The sequence below is a fragment of the Notolabrus celidotus genome, chromosome 1 (genome assembly GCF_009762535.1).
Source record: "Notolabrus celidotus isolate fNotCel1 chromosome 1, fNotCel1.pri, whole genome shotgun sequence".
In the NCBI taxonomy this organism is placed as follows: domain Eukaryota; kingdom Metazoa; phylum Chordata; class Actinopteri; order Labriformes; family Labridae; genus Notolabrus; species Notolabrus celidotus.
In genome coordinates, this window is record NC_048272.1 from 4,995,421 (window position 1) to 5,020,521 (window position 25,101).

Here is a 25,101-nt window from a genome sequence, read left to right on the forward strand (position 1 = left end):
TTATCAGCTGCGATCAATATATTCATGACTTTTCTTGTTTGGAAATCCATCTCACAGTGAAGGCGAGAAGCTGCAGCCAAGTACACACACTTCGATTTACAGGCTACATTCAGAGATCATTTCAGTCGATTTCAGACCGGTGGCTGAAATGGTCATCTTGTCTCAGCGTTGCAACTGATAGGACAAGTTCAATTCATGTGCATGTGTGTGTGTGTGCGTGTGTTTGCACAAGTGTGCATGTGAAACAGACAGTTTTAGACATGCTTTCACAAACTGTACATGGCACAGAATAATGATTACACAAGTGTGTCTCAGAAGTAAATGTTAACTGGTAATATATACAATAATATATTCATTTTTACACAAATTCTCTTCAAGCTCTATTTGTTAGCATGTTATTACATGTTTTGTGTATTGAACAGCATTGAAATGACAAATTACATCATGGTAGGATGGTGTGTTAGATGCACAAATGAGAGGAGACTTTTTGCTTGATTGTAATGTGTGTGTGTGTGTGTGTGTGTGTGTGTGTGTGTGTGTGTGTGTGTGTGTGTGTGTGTGTGTGTGTGTGTGTGTGTTTGTGTGTGTGTGTGGGTGTGTGTTTGTGTGTGTGTGTGGGTGTGTGTGCGTGCGTGCGTGCGTGCGTGCGTGTGTGCGTGCGTGCGTGTGTGTGTGAGTATGCTGTCAGTCAGGGTAGATGAGGAAGCCGGAGAAGGTGCTGTATTTGTTGGTGTTTCCGCCATGAACTTTACCCCCGTCCAGCTGTACACAAACCTCGTCCCCAACATCTAGGTGCAGGATGACGCTGTTGGAGGCATAGTCGTAGTTCTGATCTGCATCTTGAGCGATTGCACTGGCCCTTACCTGAAGATAGAGATAAACAAAAAGGTAACTTACTGCAAACATGAATCGGAATGAGAAATGATCATCAAGTTTATTTATGTGGAATGTCTAAGCTATTTGTTTTTATCTATTTTTTTTTTTTAGAAAGCTAGGACATGGGGTAGAGAAAGACTTTGAAAAGGTCCCCATGAGCCCTAAACACTGGGACTCACAGTTGGCACCTTCCATCTCTTAGCCACAGTGGTACTAGTTTCAGTCAGCTTATATTATATATTTATAACAAGAATGTGATATCTCAATTTTAGTCTTCATGGGAAGAACAACTTCTGCAATAAGGAGCTAGTCTAGAGACACAAATACAGGAGAGATGTGCTCTCTTTTCCTAGATCTGGTCAGAGCTGAAACTGCAGCGTTTCTGACCAGCTGGAAAGTTTTAAAAGATTTTTCAGGGCAGCCTGGTACAAGGGAATCATGGTTATTCAACCTATATAGGTAACAGATGCATGTACTGTTTTTTCTGCGTCATTCTGAGACAAGATGTGTCTTATCTCTAGATAATGCGAAGGTGAGAAAGAGGTTGTGTTTGAAATTTGTTGTCTGTGGGACATGAAGGACATCATATCCTGGTTAAATAGTACTCCCAGATTCCCAACAGTGGTCCAGGCTGATGCCATCTAAGGCAATTATATCACTGAAAAGAGTCTCTCTGAGGTGTTTTGGGGACAAGGAAAATAAGTTCAGTCTTGTCTGAGTTATACAGCAAAAACTTTTCGGTCATCTCAGTCTCTATGTCTTTAAGGCATACTTCTAGTTTAGATATCTGATTGGTTTAATCTGGCTTTGTTAGTATAACTGAGCATCATCTGCATTACAGTGAACATTTATGGAGTGTTTCAAAATACTAATTTTTCTGAGCACTGAACCTTGTGGATCATCATGACTAACCTTGGTGCACACAGGAGTTTTTGTTTAGTTTTTCGTACAAACAGAAATTAATTGATAAATATGATTCAAACATAGTTGAGCAGTTCCTGTAATGCCAATTGATTGTTCCTGTAACAAGAGATAATTGTCGATTGGATCCAATGCATTGCTAAGATCTAACAAAACAAACACAGAGAGAAGAACGTTGTCTGAAGCCATCAGTAGATCATTAGTTACTTCCAGCAGTGCAGTCTCAGTACTTTGGGGGACTCAAAAATCCCCAAATAAACAGTTGCTTTGAAGAAAGTCACAAATCTGATGAGCAACTACTTTCTCCTGGACCTTTGCAATATAAGGAAGATATGATATAGACCTATATTTAGCTAAGGTTACTTAATCAAGAGTAGTGGTTTTGTAGGATGAAGTATTTGGATCACAGATATTTCACTTGATACACTTGAATCTGACTAATTGTTTTATTTCTTACTCAGAGTTTTGTTGGATGATGCTGCACTTTTTTTTAACAAAAACAAAATACACAAGTCAAATTCTACATGGTTAAATGTGCTTGCAGAGGTTCTCAGAGACTCATATGCAGATTATTGTAACGTCAAACATGAATTAGTAAAAGCTTACTAGTGTGTTGCTGAAATCATGCTTCCAAGATAAAGTTGAGGGACCTGTAAGGAACTGTCTGCTTGTGTTGATTTTGGCATCCCCTATGGACAAAGCTGCAGCTTGTCCTGTACATGTGTACATCGTGTCAAGTGGTATTTTCTGATTTAAAAAAAATCCCATCATATTTTTCTTTTGACATTGAAATATATCATTGACTGTAAAGATGGGCTTTGGAATAAAAATTAAACAAGTCTTTTTAGTCAAAGTGCTGTAAACGGACTTCTCTCACACCTACCCCCTTGCAGTGATTGCCGGCTCAAAGATTGCAATATAGAAATTGTCAGTTTTGTTGTTGTTGGTCTTATTTGCTTTTGTAGGTCATAAAAATACATCAGTATTGATTCCAGGTTGTTTCATAACCAGCTAAAAACTCCTCAAAGGGGATTTAATTTATAGTAAAATCATTTTTACTTCATGTTATGACATTTACGTTTAAGTATCAACTTTTATTGATAATAATTTCAAATTCAAAGGCAAACCCTGTCAAAATTTTGGGGGATGAACCAGGGGAATGGTTAATTGGAGTTTGGCCTACAAGACCTATAAGAATCTAAATTGTTCAACTATTATAAACTTAAAATTTTGTCTGTTGACATTATTTTGAGATAGCTGCCATAATACAATAAGGCTGTCTGGATATAAAATACTTGAAATACAAATATATAATTACAAGAAAACAACAATCAGTAATATTTTCAGATTTTTCCTTGTCACTGTGAGGATTAAACATTTTCCCTGCGTCATTTCCAGCAATATTTAAGTGGAAACCGTTTCATTAGTCCTCCTTTCCATACCAGTCCTGGCACCCCTAATCCTTTCTGCTTTGATTTGAATCCCTGCCTTGTAGTCCCAAAACACTAATAATTCCCTGCATGAAGGCATGTTCACCACAGCCATCTAAATGTTAATCACCAGGTTGAGCAGACATATTAATAGTATAAGCCAAAATGATTGATAAGGTGGGGTGGCAGTAGCTCAGTCCATAGGGACTTGGTTTGGGAACCGAAGGGTCGCTGGTTCGAGTCCCAGTATGGACGAAGCTTGGCAAGTGGACTGGTGGCTGGAGAGATGCTGGTTGACCTGCCTGGGCACTGCCGAGGTGCCCTCGAGCAAGGCACCAAACCCCCAACTGCTCGGGGTGCGCTGGTTGACGGTAGTGTCCTCACTCTGTCATCTCTCCCTAAGCATGTTCACTGCATGTGTGTGCATTTGTATGTATATACCAAAAAAAAAACTGTATGTGTAGCATGTCCAAAATAGCATGAGTGAAAAAATTGAATTTCCCCCCTGGGGATCAATAAAGTACCTTTCTAATTAAGACTTGAAATATATCTTAAACCTTGTGTTGTATGTAAAAGACTGATGGTTTTAGCAGGTTTGTCCTCTAACACTTTCTTACAGTGTCAAACCCAAAACCCATCAGCTCACTTTCTCTGGATTTATCTGGTGTCATTTTATTTCCCGTTTTCATTCTGTGATCTCGGTGTAATGTCATCAGTACAGATGCTTTCCCGTCCACTGGATGGATAGATGAGATGTGCAGTGATCTTTGGCCTCAAACCTCCATCTGAGAGCTCAACCTTTTTAGCCACTACCAATTTTTTCCAGAGAGCTGTTGCTCTCACACCTGATCCACCTGTTGCAGAAAACAGTGTGATGGGCCATGCAAGGACAAAATCTGGGAGAGCATCAGTTCATTTGTCAAGCAATTACAGAACCCACATTACACAATGAACATGCAGTCATATATTCATTGCTGATTTGTGGAAATTTGAACTGCTAAATCTCCAAGAGGCAAGTATTACAGAAATCTGGTAATCCAGCTTTGTGTTAATTTGATGATTCTCAAACCAATGAAGACATGAGGATAAAAAATTCTGACTGAAAAAAGCATTTCCAGATTTTTGACTTGCTTCTGCCTTTTATTTTTTAGTTGAATTACATTTAGTGCCTGGTGTGCGATATAACCTTACAAGAAGTAAAGACTATATGTGGTGGTGAAATGCCACCAACAGTCAGAAACAGTGTTGCACGCTATATCGAAATGTTTGTACTTTTTCAATACTTTTTAGTCTTTATACAGGTTAAATGCTTCAATGTGGCCTTGATGAAAGTGGCTGGGAAATCAGCAATTTCTGGACTGAGAGGATGAAATATTGTTACCTGCAGTATCAGCAAGGAGGGCATGTCCTACTGTCAGTGCTCAGGTAGATGTGCACCAGTCAGTCATTTATGTTTCTAAAAGCGAGCCTCCACTTCCAATGAGATAGAGAAAAGAAATACCTCTGCCTCAACATGTCCACAACAGCAGCAGGTCATCTTCAGAAATATTACCTCGACACCCAGGGAGACTTCAAACCTCGCCAGGCGAGGACACCCAGACCACTCCAAGGATTACTAAACATGACAGGTTAGCAGGTAAGCTAGCTAACTAGTCCGCTCCTAAGATGTTGATGAGCTGTTTAATTGTATTATTTTGACATGTCAGTGTATCAGTGGCATGTCAATATCAGACCCTCCCTGCATCTTAAATAACATGACAAGCCTATTAAACATTTGAGTTCCTTGACAAAAAATGTCTTAAATTGCTTTTTCTTGGGGGTCTCATATCTGTGCTTATTAAAACGATAAAACAGCTTAATAGCATCAGGCTACTAGCTAACATCATTTGCCACTTCTCCTGGTGGCTCTGTAGCATCAGGGAACCAGGGACCAGTGCACAAGTCAGACTGCCATGTAAATTTTGTGAGCATAACAGTGCCCATGGTGAAGATAATGCTCCTCTATGAATACAAAAAAAAGCAACTGAGTTGCTTGTGAAGCACAGTATCTTACTTAGACATGTGAGGTGTAGCAGTTTCATGAGGCTTTTATTTTCTTTACCACTGAAACTGCAGTTAAGAGTTTAAAGTGTTAAAAATATTATGACACAATAAAGACTTTTTTCTAAATATTGTTAAAATATTGTTAGACCATGTAATCCAAACATGACCAACCCTTGTAGATATCCTGCTTCTGAGCTATTAGGTATCAAACATTGAACCAGTATTGTTTGAGATTCAAGTATCGTTTCAGTATTGAGTATTGTGATACAAAACTCGGTATCGGTATCATAGTCAATATTTTGGAATTTAGGTGGAAAGAATCCACCTAATTAAAATGCTTTCATTTAGCGAGACACCATTTGTTGAACCAACTAATTGTAAATATGTTGAGTGAACATAAAGTATTGACGTTACCATTACTTAGTTGCAATGTTTGGGTCCTACTTCATTTGTAAAGGTTGTTTCAACTTACTAAGGTAGGATCTGACTTCATTGTCTTGGGTCACAATAACTTATATCATATGATTATGGATAGCTTCTTTCTTTTTTAAGTTATATTTTTGGACTTTTTTTCCTTTATTAACAGGTGAAGAGAGACAGGAAACGTGGGCAGTAGAGAGTGGGCAGTCGAAGCGGCGACCTATGCGACGAGGACTATAGCCTCAATACATAGGTTGCTTAGACCGCTATAGGCCACCAGCGCTCTAATTACAGTCAGACACAAGTGATCTCTCCCAACTCCCTATAATGGCTCTTCTTTGCCAGAAGCACGCTACCTTGGCTGATGAATAGGGCCTGTCGCACGCTACTGCCACCTTCTGCTCTGGAGAGGTATTGCAGATGGGATTCCTACCTAAACCCATTAGGTTGTGTTGACATAAAGCAGTCTTGTAGTTTTAAGGATTTTGCATGTCATGTTAAAACTAGCCCTGTGATAGGCTGGCGACCTGTCCAGGGTGTACCCTGCTTTCTGCCCGAAGCCAGCTGGGATAGGCTCCAGCCCCCTGTGACCCCTAACGGGATAAGCGGTCGAAATAATGGATGGATGGATGGATGGATGTTAAAACTACATGATTTAAAAATGTTTAATCATAAACATAAATTAATATAGTAGAAGCTACATGTTATACTTATGTTGATAAAACAGACACCCATGTTGCTTTTTTTTTTTCAAATGTAGTCAAAAAATGTACAGCAAAACCAAAACAACATGCTAAAAGACTCTAAAGTGCTTCAAAAAATGCTTGCAGGAATCAGTTTGCATAGTTGGTGGCAGTACTGGCTACACTGTCAACCATGACAGTGGTCACTGGCCGCATGTCTGTGACAAAGCTAGTGTGTGCAGTCTTCTGAGTACAAGCCTCTGCTTTTGTACTGGTATATTGGTCGCACCATTTTATAGGATGCAGCCCATTTTTTGGACACAAAAACGTATTAAAAGTGTGTCTTATAAACCAAATGTATGGTATATAGCTAAACAGGGGCAATTCTAGGTTTGGATGTTTAGGGGTGCTGAGCACCCAGAGAGCTGCCTGGCCGGGCAAGATATATTTCACTGTTCTGTACATTTTAATGCAATCTCATTCCCACATTTGTGAAAGAAAAGTGTAACACTTTTTGAGAAAGTCGGTGTGTAAACTATCAAATCTGATAAAGGTTATTCAAATGCTGAGCCACAGCAAAAGAGGAATGGATTGGAATCATAAAAGAAACATATGGTAGCCCTTATTTCTGGGGAAAGACAATTCATTTTGATACAGCAGCTCCTCAACATATACATAAACAGTATGTATGTTTCTGGACTAAACCAGCCCCCTATAGTGAGTACCAAAAATTCCAAAAATTGACATTGGAGTTATTTTTTGGACTTTCATTTGAATTGCAATGCACAACATGTAAAACGTGATGGAGCTGTTGTATTTTTGTTGTTAAAATATTACATTTTAACCAAGTACTGTATGTTTTGAAACTTTTCTAGCTTGTTAAAAAGAACATGCAGTAAAAAAAAAAAGGTAAAAATCACTCAAATTTTAGGGGTGCTGGGATTCCATTTGGAGGTGCTTCAGTACCCCCAAAAATGGGCTAGAAATGCCTCTGTAGCTAAATAAAAAATATCCTAATTTAATTATCTTAACTATGAGCAACACAGGCAAGGACATACAGTACACAGCTGGCCAACACCATGGCCTCAAAATATTATATATACGTATAACAATATACAGCCGTGATTAAACCCCCCAAACACCATGACACAATGACAACAAGAGCTTAACATTGGCATAATGTGTGTAATATTCAAAAGCAACATACTAATGATCACACTATCTGATGTAAGGACCACTGAACCTGTAGCCTGACACAAAATAAAAAAATAATTATTATACTATTACAATCTGATGAGTCGTTCTTCACTCTTTAATCTTCATGTGGACGGGTTTATGTGAGGAGAATCATGCACACTGATGAAACATGATACTGTCTCGGTAATGGTACAACCGGACGTTCACAAGGAAGCCATTGCATATGACGAGTAATGTGCTTTTACATAGCAGTTAACCACTTCACACATATCTAATGATGCGCCTGCACATACATGTTGGTTTCATTAGAAGTCAAACCCACACAGTAGGGAAATATAAAGCCACGTTTCTTCCTTCAAAGGAGAACAATATCTGGTACCACACTTTGAACAGGTCAGATTTCAGTGTGGGTGATCAGATGTTTTCTGATCTCTGTTCATTTTAAAACGGTTCCATTATTCTTTTCTGCTATCTGCAATCCTAAGTCGCTCTAGCAGCCAGTAAGCAAATCAGTTTATAATAAATAGCACTATCATTGGGTAAGTAACCAACTATTCAAGCAGGCAATCCATTTAATAGAGGAAAATAAAGTACACAAGCGCATACATATTAATGAATGCAAATAAGATCCCCTCACTCCATCCTTGTCTGCCGCTCTGGGTCTGGGTCTGACTGAGGATATGGTCCATCATCTCCACCAGTCATCAGGCCTCCCCGACTCTCCTGGTCACCAAGACAAATCAAATAAGACTAAACTTTCCATTTCTCCTCATCCTCCATCCACTAATGAGTCTTTTTCCCCACCCATGTCATCAATAAACCTCTCCATACAAGCATTTTGTCCATGTAGAGAAGGTGAACATATTTATTCCCTTCCTCCAGACAGAAATAAATCGATACATTTCCTTTGTTTTAATTCTGCTCACATCACTCCATTAATTGTTGTCTCTCCTTCCACACCTCAAGCCCCCTTCCATCGTCCCACCCCAATCGCTACACCATCGCTATCTCTTCATTCTGCACCCATCTATCCATCTTTTTGTGTCCTTACACCAGAATGAGATGCAGGTCACGCACGCATTTTCTCCTCTCTCCCCCTGCCGTGGCAGTGTTGGCGGGAGCAGCGACTAAGTGTGTCCCTGTCCAGTCTAAATCGGATTGATTAACGGCACGCTGCTGTGGCAGGTCTCCTGAGGACCCCCCCCCCACACACACACACACACACACACACACACACTTCCCTACACACACAACCCCCACCTCTGCCTCCACCCTGCCTGCCTCCAGATGCACGGGGCAGGCCATACACGGCTGCAGGCTACGGTAATTGGTAGTTGGACAGCCATGGCAGCTCCCAGCCTAATAGGTCCAACTCCTCAATAACTCCATACAATCACAATAAATGGGGGCACAGGATAGGCTACAGTGGTCAAATAGGCCCATGAAATACTAGCAGGAGGTCAGGATAAGATCCCTCACACACATATACACACACACTCAACTCTCTCTCCCTGAGAGCTTCTCTCATTCCTCTTTGTTTTTTATGAATCTCAAGTGAACACCTGAGAAAAACCACTTGGCATATAAGACGTTTTGTTGTTTGACTGTTACACTGCTTCACTCTGAAGGGACTGAACGACTCCCCTGAGGAGGCCTAATAGGTTTTGGGGAAAACATAACAGCAAAGAGAATCTGACATCTTGTACATCCAACATCTGTCTACATGGTTGAACGGCAGGATTCCCCTGATAGTATCTTCAGCCAAGTTACAGGCTGATAGGCTGCTGTAACTTTCTACAAAAACACAATACGATCACAATTACATCTGCTTTACTTCTCTACATGTGTGGACAACAATATAACAATCCCACTTATTCAAATTAGCTATTAAACTGCATGCAGCAGGTTATAACAGAGACTACTCACCAGAACCCCCTTTAAGGATAATAAAAAAAATGCTGCAGCAGTGGTATTCATATCATATTATTGAAATGGCCTTTTAAACAAGAACATCAGCTAATTATAATTGCCAGCCAAAAGAACACAACATTATTTATGGCTTTTTATGGCCGACTACCTTATGAGACATGCAGGTTTACTTGGCCTCAACTCAGACAGCGGAGATGCTGACATTTAATGTTTTATGTGTATGATTAATTCATGGTAGCATCCTCCTCATATATTTACAGTAACCCTGGGAAAAAGTTAGTTATTTTACACACTATGCCCTTCCTTTTAAGCATGTGACATTTAAAATATTAGCAGTCTTTTTCAACTCTAATGCCATAAAGGTACACGAGCATTGGAGTTCGTATTATCTAAGGAAAAGTAAAGAGAGAAAGGATTCATCAAAGTTTTGTATGTATATACTTGATTGATTGATTTATCGTGTCATGTACAAATACAATTCTCAGCCCAAAACAGGCTTATATAGCACAAATGAAATAGAAAAAGAGACCTGATACTACAGAAGACAAAGAGCATGTTTATAAATTTAAGTAATGGAAGTATAAAGGGCATAACAGAATACTCTTCAATTCATTACAATTGTGAAAAAGTGAATTTATTCTGGAGTTGACATCATGTCTGTATTACTTACTATACATTTTACAGCACTTTAGACATCTCCACCAAATTCCAAATGAAGGTAATGTACTTTGGTGCACCATATTTATCTGAGATTTGTGTAAAAGCAGAATTTCAGATTCAAAGCTTTTGTCTAAATGATGGTAAATTTCTAAATTACTGTACAATTACATAGACTGAAATAACCAAACATTAATAAAGTAAATAAGCCAATCCAACCTATTAGAACAGTAAAAAGCTTATTCATGCACCACTATTGACAGTGCCATTATTTTATTACATTGTACTATTCATAGGCACTTTACTGAAATCACAGCTATGATGCTTTAGGTTTAATTTCACTGCAGATCAATCTAATGCGCTTTAGTTGAAAAAAATTCAAAACTTATTGCTAAAATAGATGTAAAAGGGTCAAATATTTCAATCAAAAATCTTTAATTTTACTCTGTGCATACCTCTAAAAAGTTACATTTAAATTGAATGCTGCATAAAAACTCCACTAACATTCTTTTTTTTTTTTTAACCTTGCAGATTAAACTGTTTTCCCAAGGTAGGATTATTTGAGCTTTTGATTTTACTGGAGCATTTTAAAAATGTTTTATTTTGCCTTTTTTTACAGTGGGAATCCTCCCTTTCCCATTATTGGATGGATTCAAATGTCACAGTCCAAAATAAATCTGGTGACATTGTAGAGCATTTGTGACTCCGAGACAAGCACAGAAGAATCTGCAGGTTTGCTGTCAGCAGCAATCGCGGTGAAACCTTGTGTTCTTAAAGTGGGCTTTAAGTGTATGTGTGAGTGCGTGTGCGTGTGCGTGTGCGTGTGCGTGTGTGTGTGTGTGTGTGTGTGTGTGTGTGTGTGTGTGTGTGTAGGGGCGCTTTGGGAGTGAAAACAAGAGGGAAAGGCAAATCAGGATTATTGTCAACAGCTGCGGAGATTGATAGCGACGAGGGAGTGAATTTCTGTCTGTCGGCCCAGTGCTGTTCTGACTTGATCTGCAGCAGGTGGGGAGAGGGGAGACCCGCGGGACAATGGAGAAGATTACACTGCCTACACTTTTCATTAGGGGGCAACACTAAATTGAGAGAGAGAGGCAGGAAAAAAGTGAGGGAGAGAGGAATTTTACAGCATGGAAATAATTCACTGACAGAACTAAATGCCCAATAAAAACTACATTTTCAGCTGTGTGCCTCTGATTTGTGTGACATATTTAAGAGCTGACATACTGTATTTCAAATTTATTTAGCCAAATGATTTTGCTATATATCAAGCCAGCATCAAAGTGTGACTCAATAATGTTAAAATTTGAGCTTCTTTCAGATAAAGATGATAAAATAAGTACAGAAGAAAAGGAGGAATAGGATAGTGAAAGTCAGGGAGAGAAATTTGGATAAGGACTCACAGACGGCTGAGCAGCTGCATGCACTTTTAACAGTCTAAGCACAGGATGCGGGTAAAGGAAGCCAAAGTTGAGCAGGGCTTTGAGTGATGGGGAGGGAGCCCGTTGGATAACAAACTGATCAAGCATGCCCGCTTCAGAGGAGGGCATAGAAATGAGGCTGGGGAGGTGGGCTGTCCGTGCACGCACTGTTATTTTTTCACTTTTGTTTTGTTTCGCAGCGGTGCCTTGATCCTCTGGTAATAAAACTGACAGGATTCATTCACTGTGATGTACAGACCTCTCAGAGTGGAGCGAGGCGATTGAGACCGGGTCTCTTAAACTTACTTGAGGGACCTCTAAGGGGGGACTGGGAGAAAAAAAAAGAGGGCAATTGAAATGGCTGTCTATATAAAAGCTGCTGTGCGTCTCTGCCTCTATACATGTGTACCGGTCTGAGGTTTTCTGTTTCTAAAAAGCAGGTCTACATGTAACCCTTCTGCTGAAGTGCATGCTCAAAGACTAATTGGCACACTAAATGTTAATATTTTGCCATGACACTCAAGGCCCAAGGTGTCAAGATGTTGATTAGAAAGTCTCTAATTGGCTCTGGACTGAAACCTTTGAGGCTGGAGGAGTTGCTATAATTGGATATAAATCGGTTCTGTGAAGGATCTATAGAACCTACAGAACCCCAGCTTTAAGTTAAATTATACAATTCCTTTATGAGATAATGTCACTGTCTAAAATATAATTTGTGTGTTTTTAAAGGTATTTGGGATTATACCTGTGTAGGGAAAAAACAGGATAATTTTTGTCACATAAAACCGAATAAGGGTCAAAGGAACTGTTCCTTTAAATACAATATAATGACTTCTGTTAATTCTAATCCCCCAATTTCTATTCCACCATTGTTCTTGTTGTCTCTGCCACTAACAAACCCTGTTTGTGTGCGAGACGGAATCCTGCTTCCTTGATGAGCAGGAATAACGATATAATAGGAGGGCAAAAGGAAAGCACAACAAAGGCATGACAAAGCACAGCAACAACCAGCCCAGTCGTTTCAGTCAACAGAATATAATGGCCTCAGCCATTATAACAGAAACATATAGTCAAATAATGGCTGTGGGCATGAACATAGATGTGTGTGTTGTCAGGGGGAAAAGGCGAGACGATAAACAACAGCAAGCTGCAGGATGTATGAGAGGCTCTGCATGCTGTCTTAAACTCTGACTCTGACTCTTTATCGCAAAATGTCCCCCATTATAATGAAAAGCCATCGTGTATGACACTAAAGCAAATTACTCTTGATTGGGAATTATACTAATAACACACCAAACTGCGTGTGCATGTGGAGTAGGGTACAGCTCCCAAAGTGACAACATAAAATACATATGAAACAGACTAATAAAGAGCAAGGAGGTCCATACTGACACTCTGTCTGATGCTGTGTAATTAGCAGCTTCCACCCTCGCGCAGTAGCTACATCAGACCTAACTACTGGGGATAGGACATTTCCTTCTTTAATTGAGTCCAAGCATGTCATCTCTTCAACCTTTAAGTTGTATATTTAATCATCTAATAAGCTCATTACGTGTTAGTTATTTTCCCTGTACAAGCATACAGCCCTTGGACTCAATTAAAGATACATAGAAATCAGTTTGTGACAACTTATTTACAGCAGTGCACAAATGAATACACCTTTCAACAAGAAATAATAACAACCAACACACGCGCATTTATAGACTGTTAGTCTCAAAAACCATCATCTATAGTCTCACGTCTATATATACTTTAGGAAGGAAGGACATTTTCTCTGTTTGTTTATTGTAGCCAGCATCAGTGATAATTAGTTTCCAGCCAAGATTTCATTTACCAGCAAATTAGCAACTGTGTTCAAACTGAAAACAAAGCAATATTCACCACCTTCAGATATGTCTCAGACATTAATGCTGTAAATTCCTATTTCGTATCATCCTGGAGGACACTTGTTCATCTGTTTCTGGTGAGTCTCAGCTTCACTGTAAATAGTGAGTTGCACAGAGGCTTAACTCTGACTAAATCAATGCTATAAGCCCCAAAAAAGAAACAGATTCTTCTTGGGAATTTTTTTTAACACAACAATGCAGAGTAGTCAAAAGTAGAAATGTACCCTTTGCCAGGCTTGTGATCAAGTGGAGAAGTAAACTTTTAAAACATTTGTTTTTTAGTGAAGGTCAAGTTGATTGTTTTTTGGTGCATTCAAGTGACGTGGGAAATCTAAACATTGATTGGCTTTTGAAACATACCATTAAGTAGATTTGTCACAAAGGCATACATTTGTACAATAGCCTCATCTTAATGCCACTGCCAGGTCAGTGTATGGGTACTGAGGTGATGTCATCAAAAGTGGTGTGTGTGTGTGTGTGTGTGTGTGTGTGTGTGTGTGTGTGTGTGTGTGTGTGTGTGTGTGTGTGTGTGTGTGTGTGTGTGTGTGTGTGTGTGTGTGTGTGTGAGAGAGAGAGAGAGAGAGAGTTTGAGTCAGGGCTCTGCAAACCAACTGACTGACCGACCTACCTGGACCAGCTATAAATATTCATACTCCCCCTCCATGCTCATCACTGTAAAGGGCAAAGTACATATTGGTGGTGAATTATATATCCATTGAAAAGGTCATCCACCTCAACACCATTCTTTTGATGAGTTATTGGACACGAGAAGTGGGAAAGATTCTCTGCATTGATTGATTCTGCTCTGCAAACTCTGTTAACTTTTACATCAGTAAGACATCATTGCACATTTCATAAGACAACACTTACAGAAATATGATAGGCCAGCAATACCAGCCATGAATGCTTTAAAAATGTATTATATCATAGCTTAATCAGTTCTCAAACTCTGCCCTTCAACAGAAGATGAAAAATTCTCTGAGGTTGTCTTTTCTCCCATCATCCTTCTCCTCACCTACCGTCCTGTGAACATCCATCCATCCATCCATTCATTTATTTCTGTCTGCCCACATGTCTGTGTCCTGCCTGTCTCTGCTCTCACCCCAGGATGTGTCTTATTCTCAGCAAACTCTGACAAGACAGTATCAATCTTGCTATTGATGTATTCAAGCAGATGTAAATACTCAAATACACAAACGCACACTCCCATCCATGCTGCAAACACAGCTATAGACAGCTGACACTGACTTTGAGGAGATAATTTGACAACATGTGTCATTCTTGAAGCCACACTCAAATTTGTGTGGTGAATATGTAACTGAAGCAAGCCTGATAGCTTAGAATAGCATGAGAAGTGCAAGTTGTCATCTTTTCATCCAATTTCACACTAATTAGAAAAGTTGTGAGGTGTTAATTACTCATTAGTGATGATATTACCATACATTTAGTCTAATGAAGAGTTTTATGACAGTTTCAAACCATTTGGCCTCTCTGTTGAGTACAGAGAGAACTGCAAGATGTTTTAGCTCAGTGCAAAGTCTCTAAAGTCTAAATACAGTACGTCCAGTTTCATCATCTCTGTATAAAAGTTCATCAACATAATCCCTCTTACTTTCAATAATGGGTAATGATAAATCTTTTGAATTTTAAACAAAGTTATAAAAAAATCAATTGTGATTAATGGCAGAATTTTTATAGTTACTCATGATTGATCACATTTTTTCAGCCTGTTCAAAATGTCATTATTTGGCATTCCAAAAAAGTTTTTAAATCCAAATTAAAAATGTAAAAGCAATTCTTCGCACTGTAGATAATTATTAGAGGTGTGAAAAAATATCAATACAGCAATATATCGCAATACTTTGACCTCCAATATGATATCGATATTTCAATTCTTAATATCAATATTTTTGTAATAATAAAAATTCCCATTTTAGCCAAGTTGGAATTAAAATACGACTTCAGTATTTCAAAAACAATAAAGTGGAAAAGTTGTTTTCAATTAAATAGTTTTGACTTAATTTGTCCTTTCAATTTTGAGTAATATTGTGTAATTTACATATACACCATCCCTATTTTTTCTTAGTTTACTGCGTAGAATATCACAATATATCACAATATTGTGATATCGTGATATATCTTGATACTATCGTATCATGACCCAGGTATCTTGATGCGTATTGTATCTTGTTCTTGGCAATACTCACACCTAATAATTATGATTGCTCACTGACAACCAGTGATCCCCAAATAATGCGACTGAATTTGTACTTTTCAGGAGTTGCTGATACCTGCTGACATCGGTCTGAGTGGCTCATCTCGTAGGTGGTTCTAACTCAAAGTACTGTGGGGCTATTTTAATTCCATTTGATACAAAGTGCATATTACTTTTGACATGTCAAATGAGCCATCTGGGACTGTCGTAACTCCGATCACAGTGGTAGCAAGAATCAGAAAGATACTGAGGCAGCTTAAAGGTCTCATATAACGATACATTTTAGCTGTTATCAACATGTCCTTGTTGACTTTTAAGCAAGGTTTAGAGTTCAGTTGCAAAAGGATTCAAAAGTTCAGCTTTTGTGGTGGATCTGCAGACTCTCAGTTTCTAACCTCATTACCCATGCACTGATCTGTGGGCAGTATTGCTGTGATACTGAGGTGCTGCCCTGATTGGCTGCCCAAATGTTGTCTGAGGAGGAGGGTGCATTTTTGTCATCGAGTGCTAGAGTGGCTGGCTAACATATGGCCCTTTTCCACCGACCCGTCTCAGCCCTACTCTACTCGACTTGACCGGACTCTACTCGGATTGTGTTGCGTTTCCACGGGCGCGGTACCTCGTGTCAGATACCAGTTTTTGGTACCTGCTCTGCTCTGGTTCCAAGTGAGCTGAGCCTACACTAAAAGGTGACGTAGACGGACAGCCGGCCACTGATTGGTCAGAGAATGTTGTCACTGAAGAGTAATGACATAGAGTACTGTACAATGTCTGCACCTAAAGATGAGGTTAGGGTTAGCAAGTACACCATTGCCTCCATGTCCTCCATTGTTTGTGATTGTTGTGTTTGTGTCGCGTTCAAAATGACGTGAACGCAGTTTCGCGCAGCTGTGTTATGATGACCCCGCCCATCGTGAGTCGGTACTCAGGCTGGTGGAAAAGGTCCCCAAACCAAGTAGAGTCGAGTCGAGTAGAGCCAAGTAGAATCAAGTAGGGCTGGAACTGTGTAGTGGAAAAGGGCCAATAGTGTACCCAGTGTTAGAATATCTAGCACTAGATAGCTAGCATAGTATCACTGTGTTAAAGAAAGTGTGTGTGTTACAGTTGTCAAGTGAGCTGCAAAAAGTGTTTATCAACAAGCTGACATATTAATTTTGTATGGCCTTAACAGATACACTGTTTCATTCACTTACCATTCTGTATGCAGAGCTAATCTAACACCTACCATCTGTAGCTACATAAACAGAGAGATAAGAGACTGGTTTCTAACTTCCCAAATAATTATTGTCAAGAAAGCATAAATATGTGATTCACATAGAGTTGGTGTTGCTGTGCTTTAGCTGGGGTATGAATAAAAGGACATCAATAGGTAGGTCAGGTGTGTGATCCTGGAAGGGCATACAGGTTTGATCACTATTCGGCCACCAGCTGTATGTTATTTGATTGCCACAGACTTTTATTCGTGTTGTTTCACTGATTTATAAATACAACCCGGGGAATTTACTGTAAACTGCTTTGGCTACTGATCCTCTGTTAACTTTGACTGCAAATCACAGTGAAGCACGTCAGCCGAGTCACTCCTGGATTTAATATCTAAGTAGCCTCAGTATCATAATGAGCTACTTTACTTTGATGCATGTTCTGAATCACTATGCAATAAAGAAGAGAACATGAACAAAATATCAATTTCAAAAGATTAACCTAACTATTCATAGTGGACAAACGTGCCAACGTACTTAAAGTGTTTCAAAATTAACTTTTCAGGGGTTATGCTGAAGGTTTCTTCCTCTGACCTGACTGAATCAATCTCCTACAAGAGCATGTGGCTATTCACATGAATAAAAAAAGGAGGGAGCAAGGGAGCAAAGAAACTTTGAGGGCAACATCAGCACAGAATTGGGTTGAATTATTTAGATGATGGAAAAGATAATTAATGGGGAAGGAGTCAATAGTCAGTGTGGATGATAAAAGTGTGTTTGCGTGTGTATGTGGGTGTGTGTGTGTGTGTGTGTGTGTGTGTGGGTGTGGGTGTGTGTGTGGGTGTGTGAGTATGTGCGAGTAAAGGAGGGGCACAGGTGGAGGCGACAGGATCTCATCTAAAGGCTATGAAAGATTTAACAGCAGGAGGAGACAGGAATGACAATGTCTGTGAAGGCACGTGACAAACCAAGTCCCCCAATTATACCTGGCCTTAAACTGTCTATCGTCTTTACTCTGCTCTTTATGCACAGCCTGTCAAATCAATAAAACAGGAAGTCACTATTTTATGGACTTGATCAGTCACAAAAAAAAAGATCTAAAAAGTAATGATGTCTGTATCTGGTTAACACAAAGACAAGAAATTAAGTCCACAGAACTGCTCTAAAATATTCAATATTGGTTTGATGCAAGTGACACCAGGGGACAAAGAATAAGTGATTTTTTTGGGTGCAGATAAAGAAATTAAAACCTAAAATAAAACTGTAGGCATTAGTGAGGGTTTGAGGCTGCAGATTTAAGGATGTTATTGGTAAATTTAGACAATGTGCAGCTATGGTAGAAGTATCATTTTGGATTATTTGGATTATCAATTTATACAGTGGTAACTTTTACATGTCAACATGCCACATGTTCTCTTCTATAAGCACCTTAAATAAAGGCATTAGTTGTTTTTCTTGTACTGGATCATTGTGGGTTTTGTGAAATTAGAAGATGTCACCTCAGTCTCTGGAAGATTGTGATATGATTTTTTTCCTCACAATTATCCTTTTATTTTTGTTGACTCAAAACTTAAAAAAGAGGACATTTTGATTTCTTGGCTTCCATGATTTAATGAACTTTAATTAACAAATTAACTCAATCCTGATCTGAACAGAATGCCCCCTGTGGTAGACAGTCCAAGAGAGATATGACAGGTATCCTATATAACAAAAATTAATTTCAATAAACAGTAAAGTTAAGTTAAAAATCAACTTGGTTTAATAAACCCACTAATGTTACTAGAGAGGGAGGCTGATGTAAGGTTAAAGATCCAGTCTGCAACATACCCAGATTTGTTTCCCACGATCCACCATGATAGAGATCGTATCTTTGGTGACGTCATAGGAAGTGACGTTGAATTATAACAAATGGTGAAAAAGCCAGCTGTGTACCATTGTTTGTGCATGAATGACTCCTGCTGTTAGACCTCAGTTTAACCTGAACTGTCCTGTGAGATTAAACTCTGAAGGTTACCGTAACCTACGGGCCAAAGGGAAATCAGCAGCTGCATATATACACAATCACAACATTCATATCTCTGAACATGAATTTAATTCCTGATCTAAATCTTTTTACCTTTTTTTTTCTTCTTTTTTTTCTCATTGCTTATATTATTAACAGATTAATTCATCTTTCTAGGTGCAAATACTTGCACCTTTTCCTATGATTTATATTACGAATGTACTTGTATTATCCCTGATGTTTTCATTATTTCCACCCTCTGCCTTCTTTGAAGACTTTTTGTTATCTGAACCCCTACACCATTGTAAATTACACTTCTTTGTGTGTTTTCCTTGGATTTGAATACATAAATGATGATCATAAAGTAAGGTGAGGATGACCACAACAACTTCAAGAAAAATCTAAGAACAGGGATGTGTGTTCAGTGCCATTCTTAAGCTATGGACTTGTATTATAGGTCACGGTTTAAGTTTTTCACAAGTAAATAGGACATGGCTTGAGACATAACTGAGGACAGTTTCAGTGCCAGTTATTAAGCTGTCTCCAGTTGAATTCTTAAGTACAGACTCTGTAGCATATTGTTATCAATGTGTGTGCAGAGACACTACTGTGATAAAATACACCCAGTCTAATTTGACTGGGTTTGTAACAATGCAATACAAGTTATCTTCTTATTTTATAATCCCCAGAACATCACTCTTCTGTTCTGCGGCACACATGTTAGAATCAGGTAATCCTCACCACAGTGAGGGCGTAGTACTTCAAGCTTGTCATGGATCTCCAGATGGAAGTGTTCAAGGCTTTTCCCAGGCATTCATGCTTGTTTATTTATTAGAGTTAAAGTCAGAGTTCCTCAGAGGACAGTAGCCAGCTGTTGCATTTCGGCTTCGTTCCACTGAGACGTGGAGGATTGTTATCCTCCTGATCGCTCAACTGTCACTCTCTCTCTCTCCCTCGCCTTTGTTTGCAACTTGTACATTTAATTACTGATTTTCATGCTCGGTGTAAAGCCTTTTTTAGTTCTAGTTCTTTCTACCTTTCTGGCTTTCTTTTCATCCAAAGTAAATCAACAATTCAAACTTTTAAGATGAAACCAGCAGGAGGGGGGGCGTTGTAGATCTTGAGAAACATTTGGTTCAAACTTTTCTTTTTCTAAAGCTACATAATTGCACTTCCTCAGCTCCATACCAACCATTGTGTGAAGCAAACAGTACAATTTAGTGCCTGGATTGAAACTTGCTCATGTTAGTAAATTTTTTCCTTTCTTTTCAAGCTTGAAGTACATTAACTTAGAGACTGTCGAACCAATAAGAACTGCAGGCTTTTCAACATATGCCTGAGTGCAACAATATTTTGATTGCTCAGTGGTTAAGCTCTATGGTCTTGCTGGAGTTATCTTATTCAATGTGAGAGAAGGGGCAACTAGTGTAAGGGAGTTTTAAAGCTTAATGTTCTGCAGAGGGGGGAGGTAGAGGTGAATGTTGTAACCATAACAGTAGCTCTCCCCTCTAGGTGGTTGTATTGTAACAATGATGATGAAGATCTCCAGACATTGTCAAATCCTTTTTTTCTCAGCTTTAAATAAGTTTTTATTGGCTAAACCAGAACAAATGTTTGTTTTATTGGTGTCTTTGCATTTTTTTGTGTTCTGAAACTTGCTCTTCAAGTAGTTCAGACAACTAGTATGAGTGTATAAATCGTTTTCACCAATTTTGGTTGGTAACTATTTTCGGACTGCAAGTTTTTTTAAAAGGTAAAACTTTTAAGAACACTCATACACAAACACACCCATCCACAACCACATCCCAGACATGCTTACCTGCCCGTTCTTCTTCAGGTCAGCCCACATGCTTGTCCCGTCCCCTCCTCTCATCAGGACGTGGTATGTGAAGTAGTAGATGCCGGGCAGTGGGCAGGTGAACTTGCCTGTGCTCGGTTCGTAGTAGTTCCCGACATTGGTCACCACATCGTCAAACTTCAATATCTCACTGCCTTCATGTTGTTTCCGGAGGCCGGCGTAGAAGGCAATTTTGGGACTGTAGAGAGATTGGCCATATCCACCAGGTCCAGGCCCAGGTGGACCAGGTGGGCCAGGCTTGCCCGGCTCTCCAGGGGGTCCCTTAGGACCTGGGGGACCAGGAAGTCCAGGGCTCCCTCTGAACCCCTGTTTTCCCCTGCGGTTTGAGAAGTCTGGGGGCTGAGGGGAGACGGCTGTGAGCTCTCCCTGTGGGGGGGTGAAAGTGTCACACACCATTTTGCAGCTCCCAAGCATCTCGTAATGCGTGCCCCCTCCTCCGGACCCTCCCCCTTTGGTGGTGTGGACCAATAGGGGAATGGCCACCAGCAGGACCAAGACCATGGCCACGCCGACTCCAGCCCCGATGACACGTTTCTTACGGCTGAGCCGGGAGGCGGCCAGCGTGAGGAAGTCCTCCTCCCCCTTGGCTGGAATGGTTGTGCCTGCCAGACTGAACTCTGGGCAAGAAGTTACAACTGGATTAAGAGGGTGGCAGAGGTGTGATTATATTGGGCCGAGAAGAGAAGTGGGGGCCTTTTGTAGGGTGGGACAGACAGGTCTTGGACAAAAATAATTAGAATTTCGGTGAACAGAGAACAAAATGTTTTCCCATTTCTTAGAGTTTCGATTTCTTTAGTTTTTTTAATGTCTTGGTTCACAATGACTTGTTAACCTTTCTAGAGAAAATCCAACATTTTGTGAGGCAAAAACAACTTAGATATCAACGCTCAGATGTTGTGCTTTTTTTAATTTAAACCAGCTCTGTTGTAGTGGAGGCTCACGTGAAAAGCTTCCAGTTACTCAGGCAGAGAGCTGTCAAGTGGGGTCTACAGTATTCCCATTGGAGTTCATCTCACCCACATATGGGGAAGGGCGCTTTACTTGTCTGTCCAGAAATGAGAAGAGAGAAAGGGGAAAGTGTAATTTCTCAGCGTCTTTTTTTCCTTCTCTCTTCTTGGAGTTCTATTAATGGGCCTTACACCTTTTTTTTCTCTATCTTTCTAAAAATATTGTCAAAAAATCTTGTTTTACAAGCCAAGGGAAATAGAAATACAGATTGGTTATAGGTCAAAAAATGCTTAATCTGAGGACAGGGCAGACCAGGTGCATTTAATCGGTCAATCTTGTTCTGAAGGCAAGGGAGGACATTTTATCACAGCGTCGCATCAAATCTCTGAATATGTTGTAACCTAGAATGAAAGGAAGACACACACAAACACACACACACACACACACACACACACACACACACACACACTAAGGGAATTAAATTATTTTATTACCATTCATGAACACACAAAATAACTCCTTTTGCTAAACAATTTAAAGCACTTCTTTGTGTAATAGATACTTAAATTGTAAGAAGCAATGTAATAAAAATGAAAATGAATAATACAGTTTTAATGTCATACAGTAAGTTTGATTAGTCATTTTTTCATTGTTAATAAATGAAGCCTAATACATGGGAAACTTGGGAAATATTAGTCTATTAAAATATTGTTCAAAGCCACACGTTGATACAAAGGCCTGCAATCATTATGAACCACAAATCTGACCAATCATTTTATCATTAAATTAAACCTGTGTACTAATATTATTATTATTTTTTTTTTTTTTACAAATTCAGAGTTAAATAAGGAATTTTAGGCTACTCATCCACATGTCATTGTGGGGGAAAAACCTTAGATTTTGACAGCAAACTTCTGAGAAACTTCTCTAAACCAAATGAAATTTAAAAACATCATCTTACCGAGTTGTTTCTTTCCTTCCTGTCTTTTCTAAACGATCCTCAGTTTTTCAAGCCGCGGGTTCAGATGGAAACGCCGCAGGAAACTGTCCAGGTGCAGAATGAAAAACCCTCCACAGACCTCTCTCTGTATCAGGTAAAGTTCAGCTGAACTCTCACTAATATTCAAACTTGCAGCCTCTTATGATCCAGCACTCCTGCATGCTATCGGGACCGCACCACGCCAAACGCTCCGGGCAGCGCTCAAAGGCAGTCCGAGCACACGCGGAGAAATACAAAACAGAAAAGAAACAATACAACACGAATTAAAGTAACGCAGCGGTCCTTCAGATAAATTCACCCATTCTGATGAGTGAGTTTGGCAGGGTTCCGCCCTGCAGAAATCCCGCTGCACGGAGACTTTATTTGCAGAGCAACAGTTCACTCACTTGTTGTATATTCCGTCCTGCTTCTCCCTACCCAGCATCTGCCTACTACTGCTCCCCCTCCCTCTCCCTGAAACACACACGCGCGCGTTCACACACACAGATTCACCGTCCCATCATCCTGCCCGTGACCTTTTCACAAATCCAATGACTACATCCATTTAATAGTTTCATCAAAGGTTGTCGTTTGCCATTCAAATACTGAAGATTTATTTGCACCAATTGCACACAAGTAAAATATATCACGTGTTAATATTTGTGTTTTGACTGGGGTGTTTTTTGGTTGAGCTGTACTGCTTCTTCATCTAATATTGCAGCTGTCATTTATTCTAACACAGGACAATTGTATGTGTTTTTCTATGATGTTGCAGTTTTCTTGCATACTCCATAGTGGGATTTCCTTACAATTTCAAGAGGCTGTGCTCCTAAAAGCACACCTCAGTTTGCAGATTAGTGCCCTTGCTTGCCTAAATAAAGTTCCTCTGTCTGAATGTGGTTGTAGCTACCTGTTGAGCAGTGTTTGAGAACAGCAGGTGTAAAGAGCCTGTTTTGTGAGAAGCAAAAGCATTGGGTTTACACATGTGAGACTGACACATATCACACAGGGGGAAGATGGTGGAAGTGAAAAGGATAAGGTGAAAGGAAGAGAGCTGTGTTTCTTAGGGTTGTTGTCAATGTCTCCGTGTTTTTTTTTCTGTAGCTTTCAGACCTCGTTAGAGATGAAAGATGTATCGCTGCTGACAGCCCCCCCCCTCCTCCTCCATCTCCTTCTGGTGTCTTTCTTTTCTCCTATCCCTCTCTCTCTCTGTTTCTTTCTTTGACTTTACATTTATAGCATTCATCCATTAAATTATTCTCAAATTGAGCTTATGTTATTATTTTCTCAATGCTTAAAGAAGAGGTTTCTCTGAAATATTAGTTTTTTTCATTGTCAGTTGCATCAGAAACACACTTCTAAAATTGGAAACACATCTGTCCTTGAATGCATCATGGCTGTTTTGTGCTTATTTTAACAACACATGTTTAGGGGAGCATCCAGATGAAAAAACTGTTAGTATACCATTTAGGAAGCTGCCAGTCCTCTAAGGCACAAGTGTACTTGTATGTTCTGTCAGTTCTGCTCTTTATTTATTCATTTCCCAACTTTACTGAGCAGGAGAGTGGAGCAGATATTGAATATGGATCAATAGATCACTCCCCAGAATGCATACTGTCAGCCGGCTGAGCCCTCAGGCAGATGCCAAGCCTCTAGTCACATTTGCATTTGGAGATAGAAAATAACTACTGCTTGTCAGAAAGTGGGAAACTGTGTGGTCTCTACATTTTATAAAATTGGCATATCAAAAAAAAAAAGCATAGTGCCAGGAGAATCTGCCTTTACAGTACACTACTAGCTTACATCCAATACTGTGTGTGTGCGTGTGTGTGTGTGTGCCTGGCCGGGCTTTTTTATGTGCCTTTATTGCAGGGGTGCAAGTGCCTACATGCATACATATGTGCACACATACACATATAATTTACATGTGGGCTCAGACACACTGAGAAGCTTCCTGCATTTAAATTATTATTGCCAAGAAGGGAGGACAATTTAGAGAGAATGAGGTTTTTAGAGCCCTATGAAATATTAACTAAGCCAATGAATATATAAGCTGTGAAGCGATAATATCTGTCTCTGACTCTTTTTCCTTGTGATATATGATATCATGTCTGCAGTATATCATCCTCTCCTGTGTTAATTAAAGTGCATGTTTACAGGAAGAAACTGGTTGAGATTTTTATCCGTACAACACTGAATTTTATTTGACAAAATATTATTTGATAATCGATTAAGATGTTAGATGTTCACTTAATCTCCCTTTGCTTTGATTCTATATATTGTTCCCTCTCTGTCTGACCTTCAAGTGTCAAAGCTGTGGAGATATGACTGATATCAGGGCTTAAAGCAACAACAGGCTGGAAGATCTGGAGACTAAAGGGTTACAGGGTTAAGTCTCAGGTGGGAGACATGGCTGTTGTTGTTAACACAAAGGTCT

The 25,101-nt window shown here is 39.6% G+C and overlaps 1 protein-coding gene across 2 annotated transcripts; it reads right to left on the reverse strand.

Moving 5' to 3' along the window:
• On the reverse strand, window positions 1–23,140 carry LOC117805768 (complement C1q-like protein 4). Of its 2 annotated transcripts, XM_034674431.1 has the most exons (4): window positions 22,647–23,123; window positions 21,998–22,086; window positions 20,699–21,782; window positions 677–864 (listed from the first exon to the last, which is right to left on the reverse strand). In XM_034674431.1, exons 3-4 carry the CDS (start codon window positions 21,236–21,238, stop codon window positions 685–687), a joined length of 720 nt encoding a protein of 239 aa, XP_034530322.1. In that variant the 5' UTR covers window positions 21,239–21,782; window positions 21,998–22,086; window positions 22,647–23,123; the 3' UTR covers window positions 677–684. The 2 variants fall into 2 exon arrangements, with proteins under 2 accessions (XP_034530245.1, XP_034530322.1); XM_034674354.1 differs by having other exon boundaries at window positions 1–864; window positions 20,699–22,086; window positions 22,647–23,140.
• Window positions 23,141–25,101: the final 1,961 nt, after the last annotated feature.

Bases quoted from the DNA above. Each gene is read 5' to 3' on its own strand.
- LOC117805768 (XM_034674354.1), bottom strand. From the start codon at position 21,238: ATGGTCTTGGTCCTGCTGGTGGCCATTCCCCTATTGGTCCACACCACC. The intron at 865-20,698 runs GTAAGCATGTCT...CTCTATCTTCAG, and splicing joins ACCTGAAGAAGAACGGGCAG to GTAAGGGCCAGTGCAATCGC.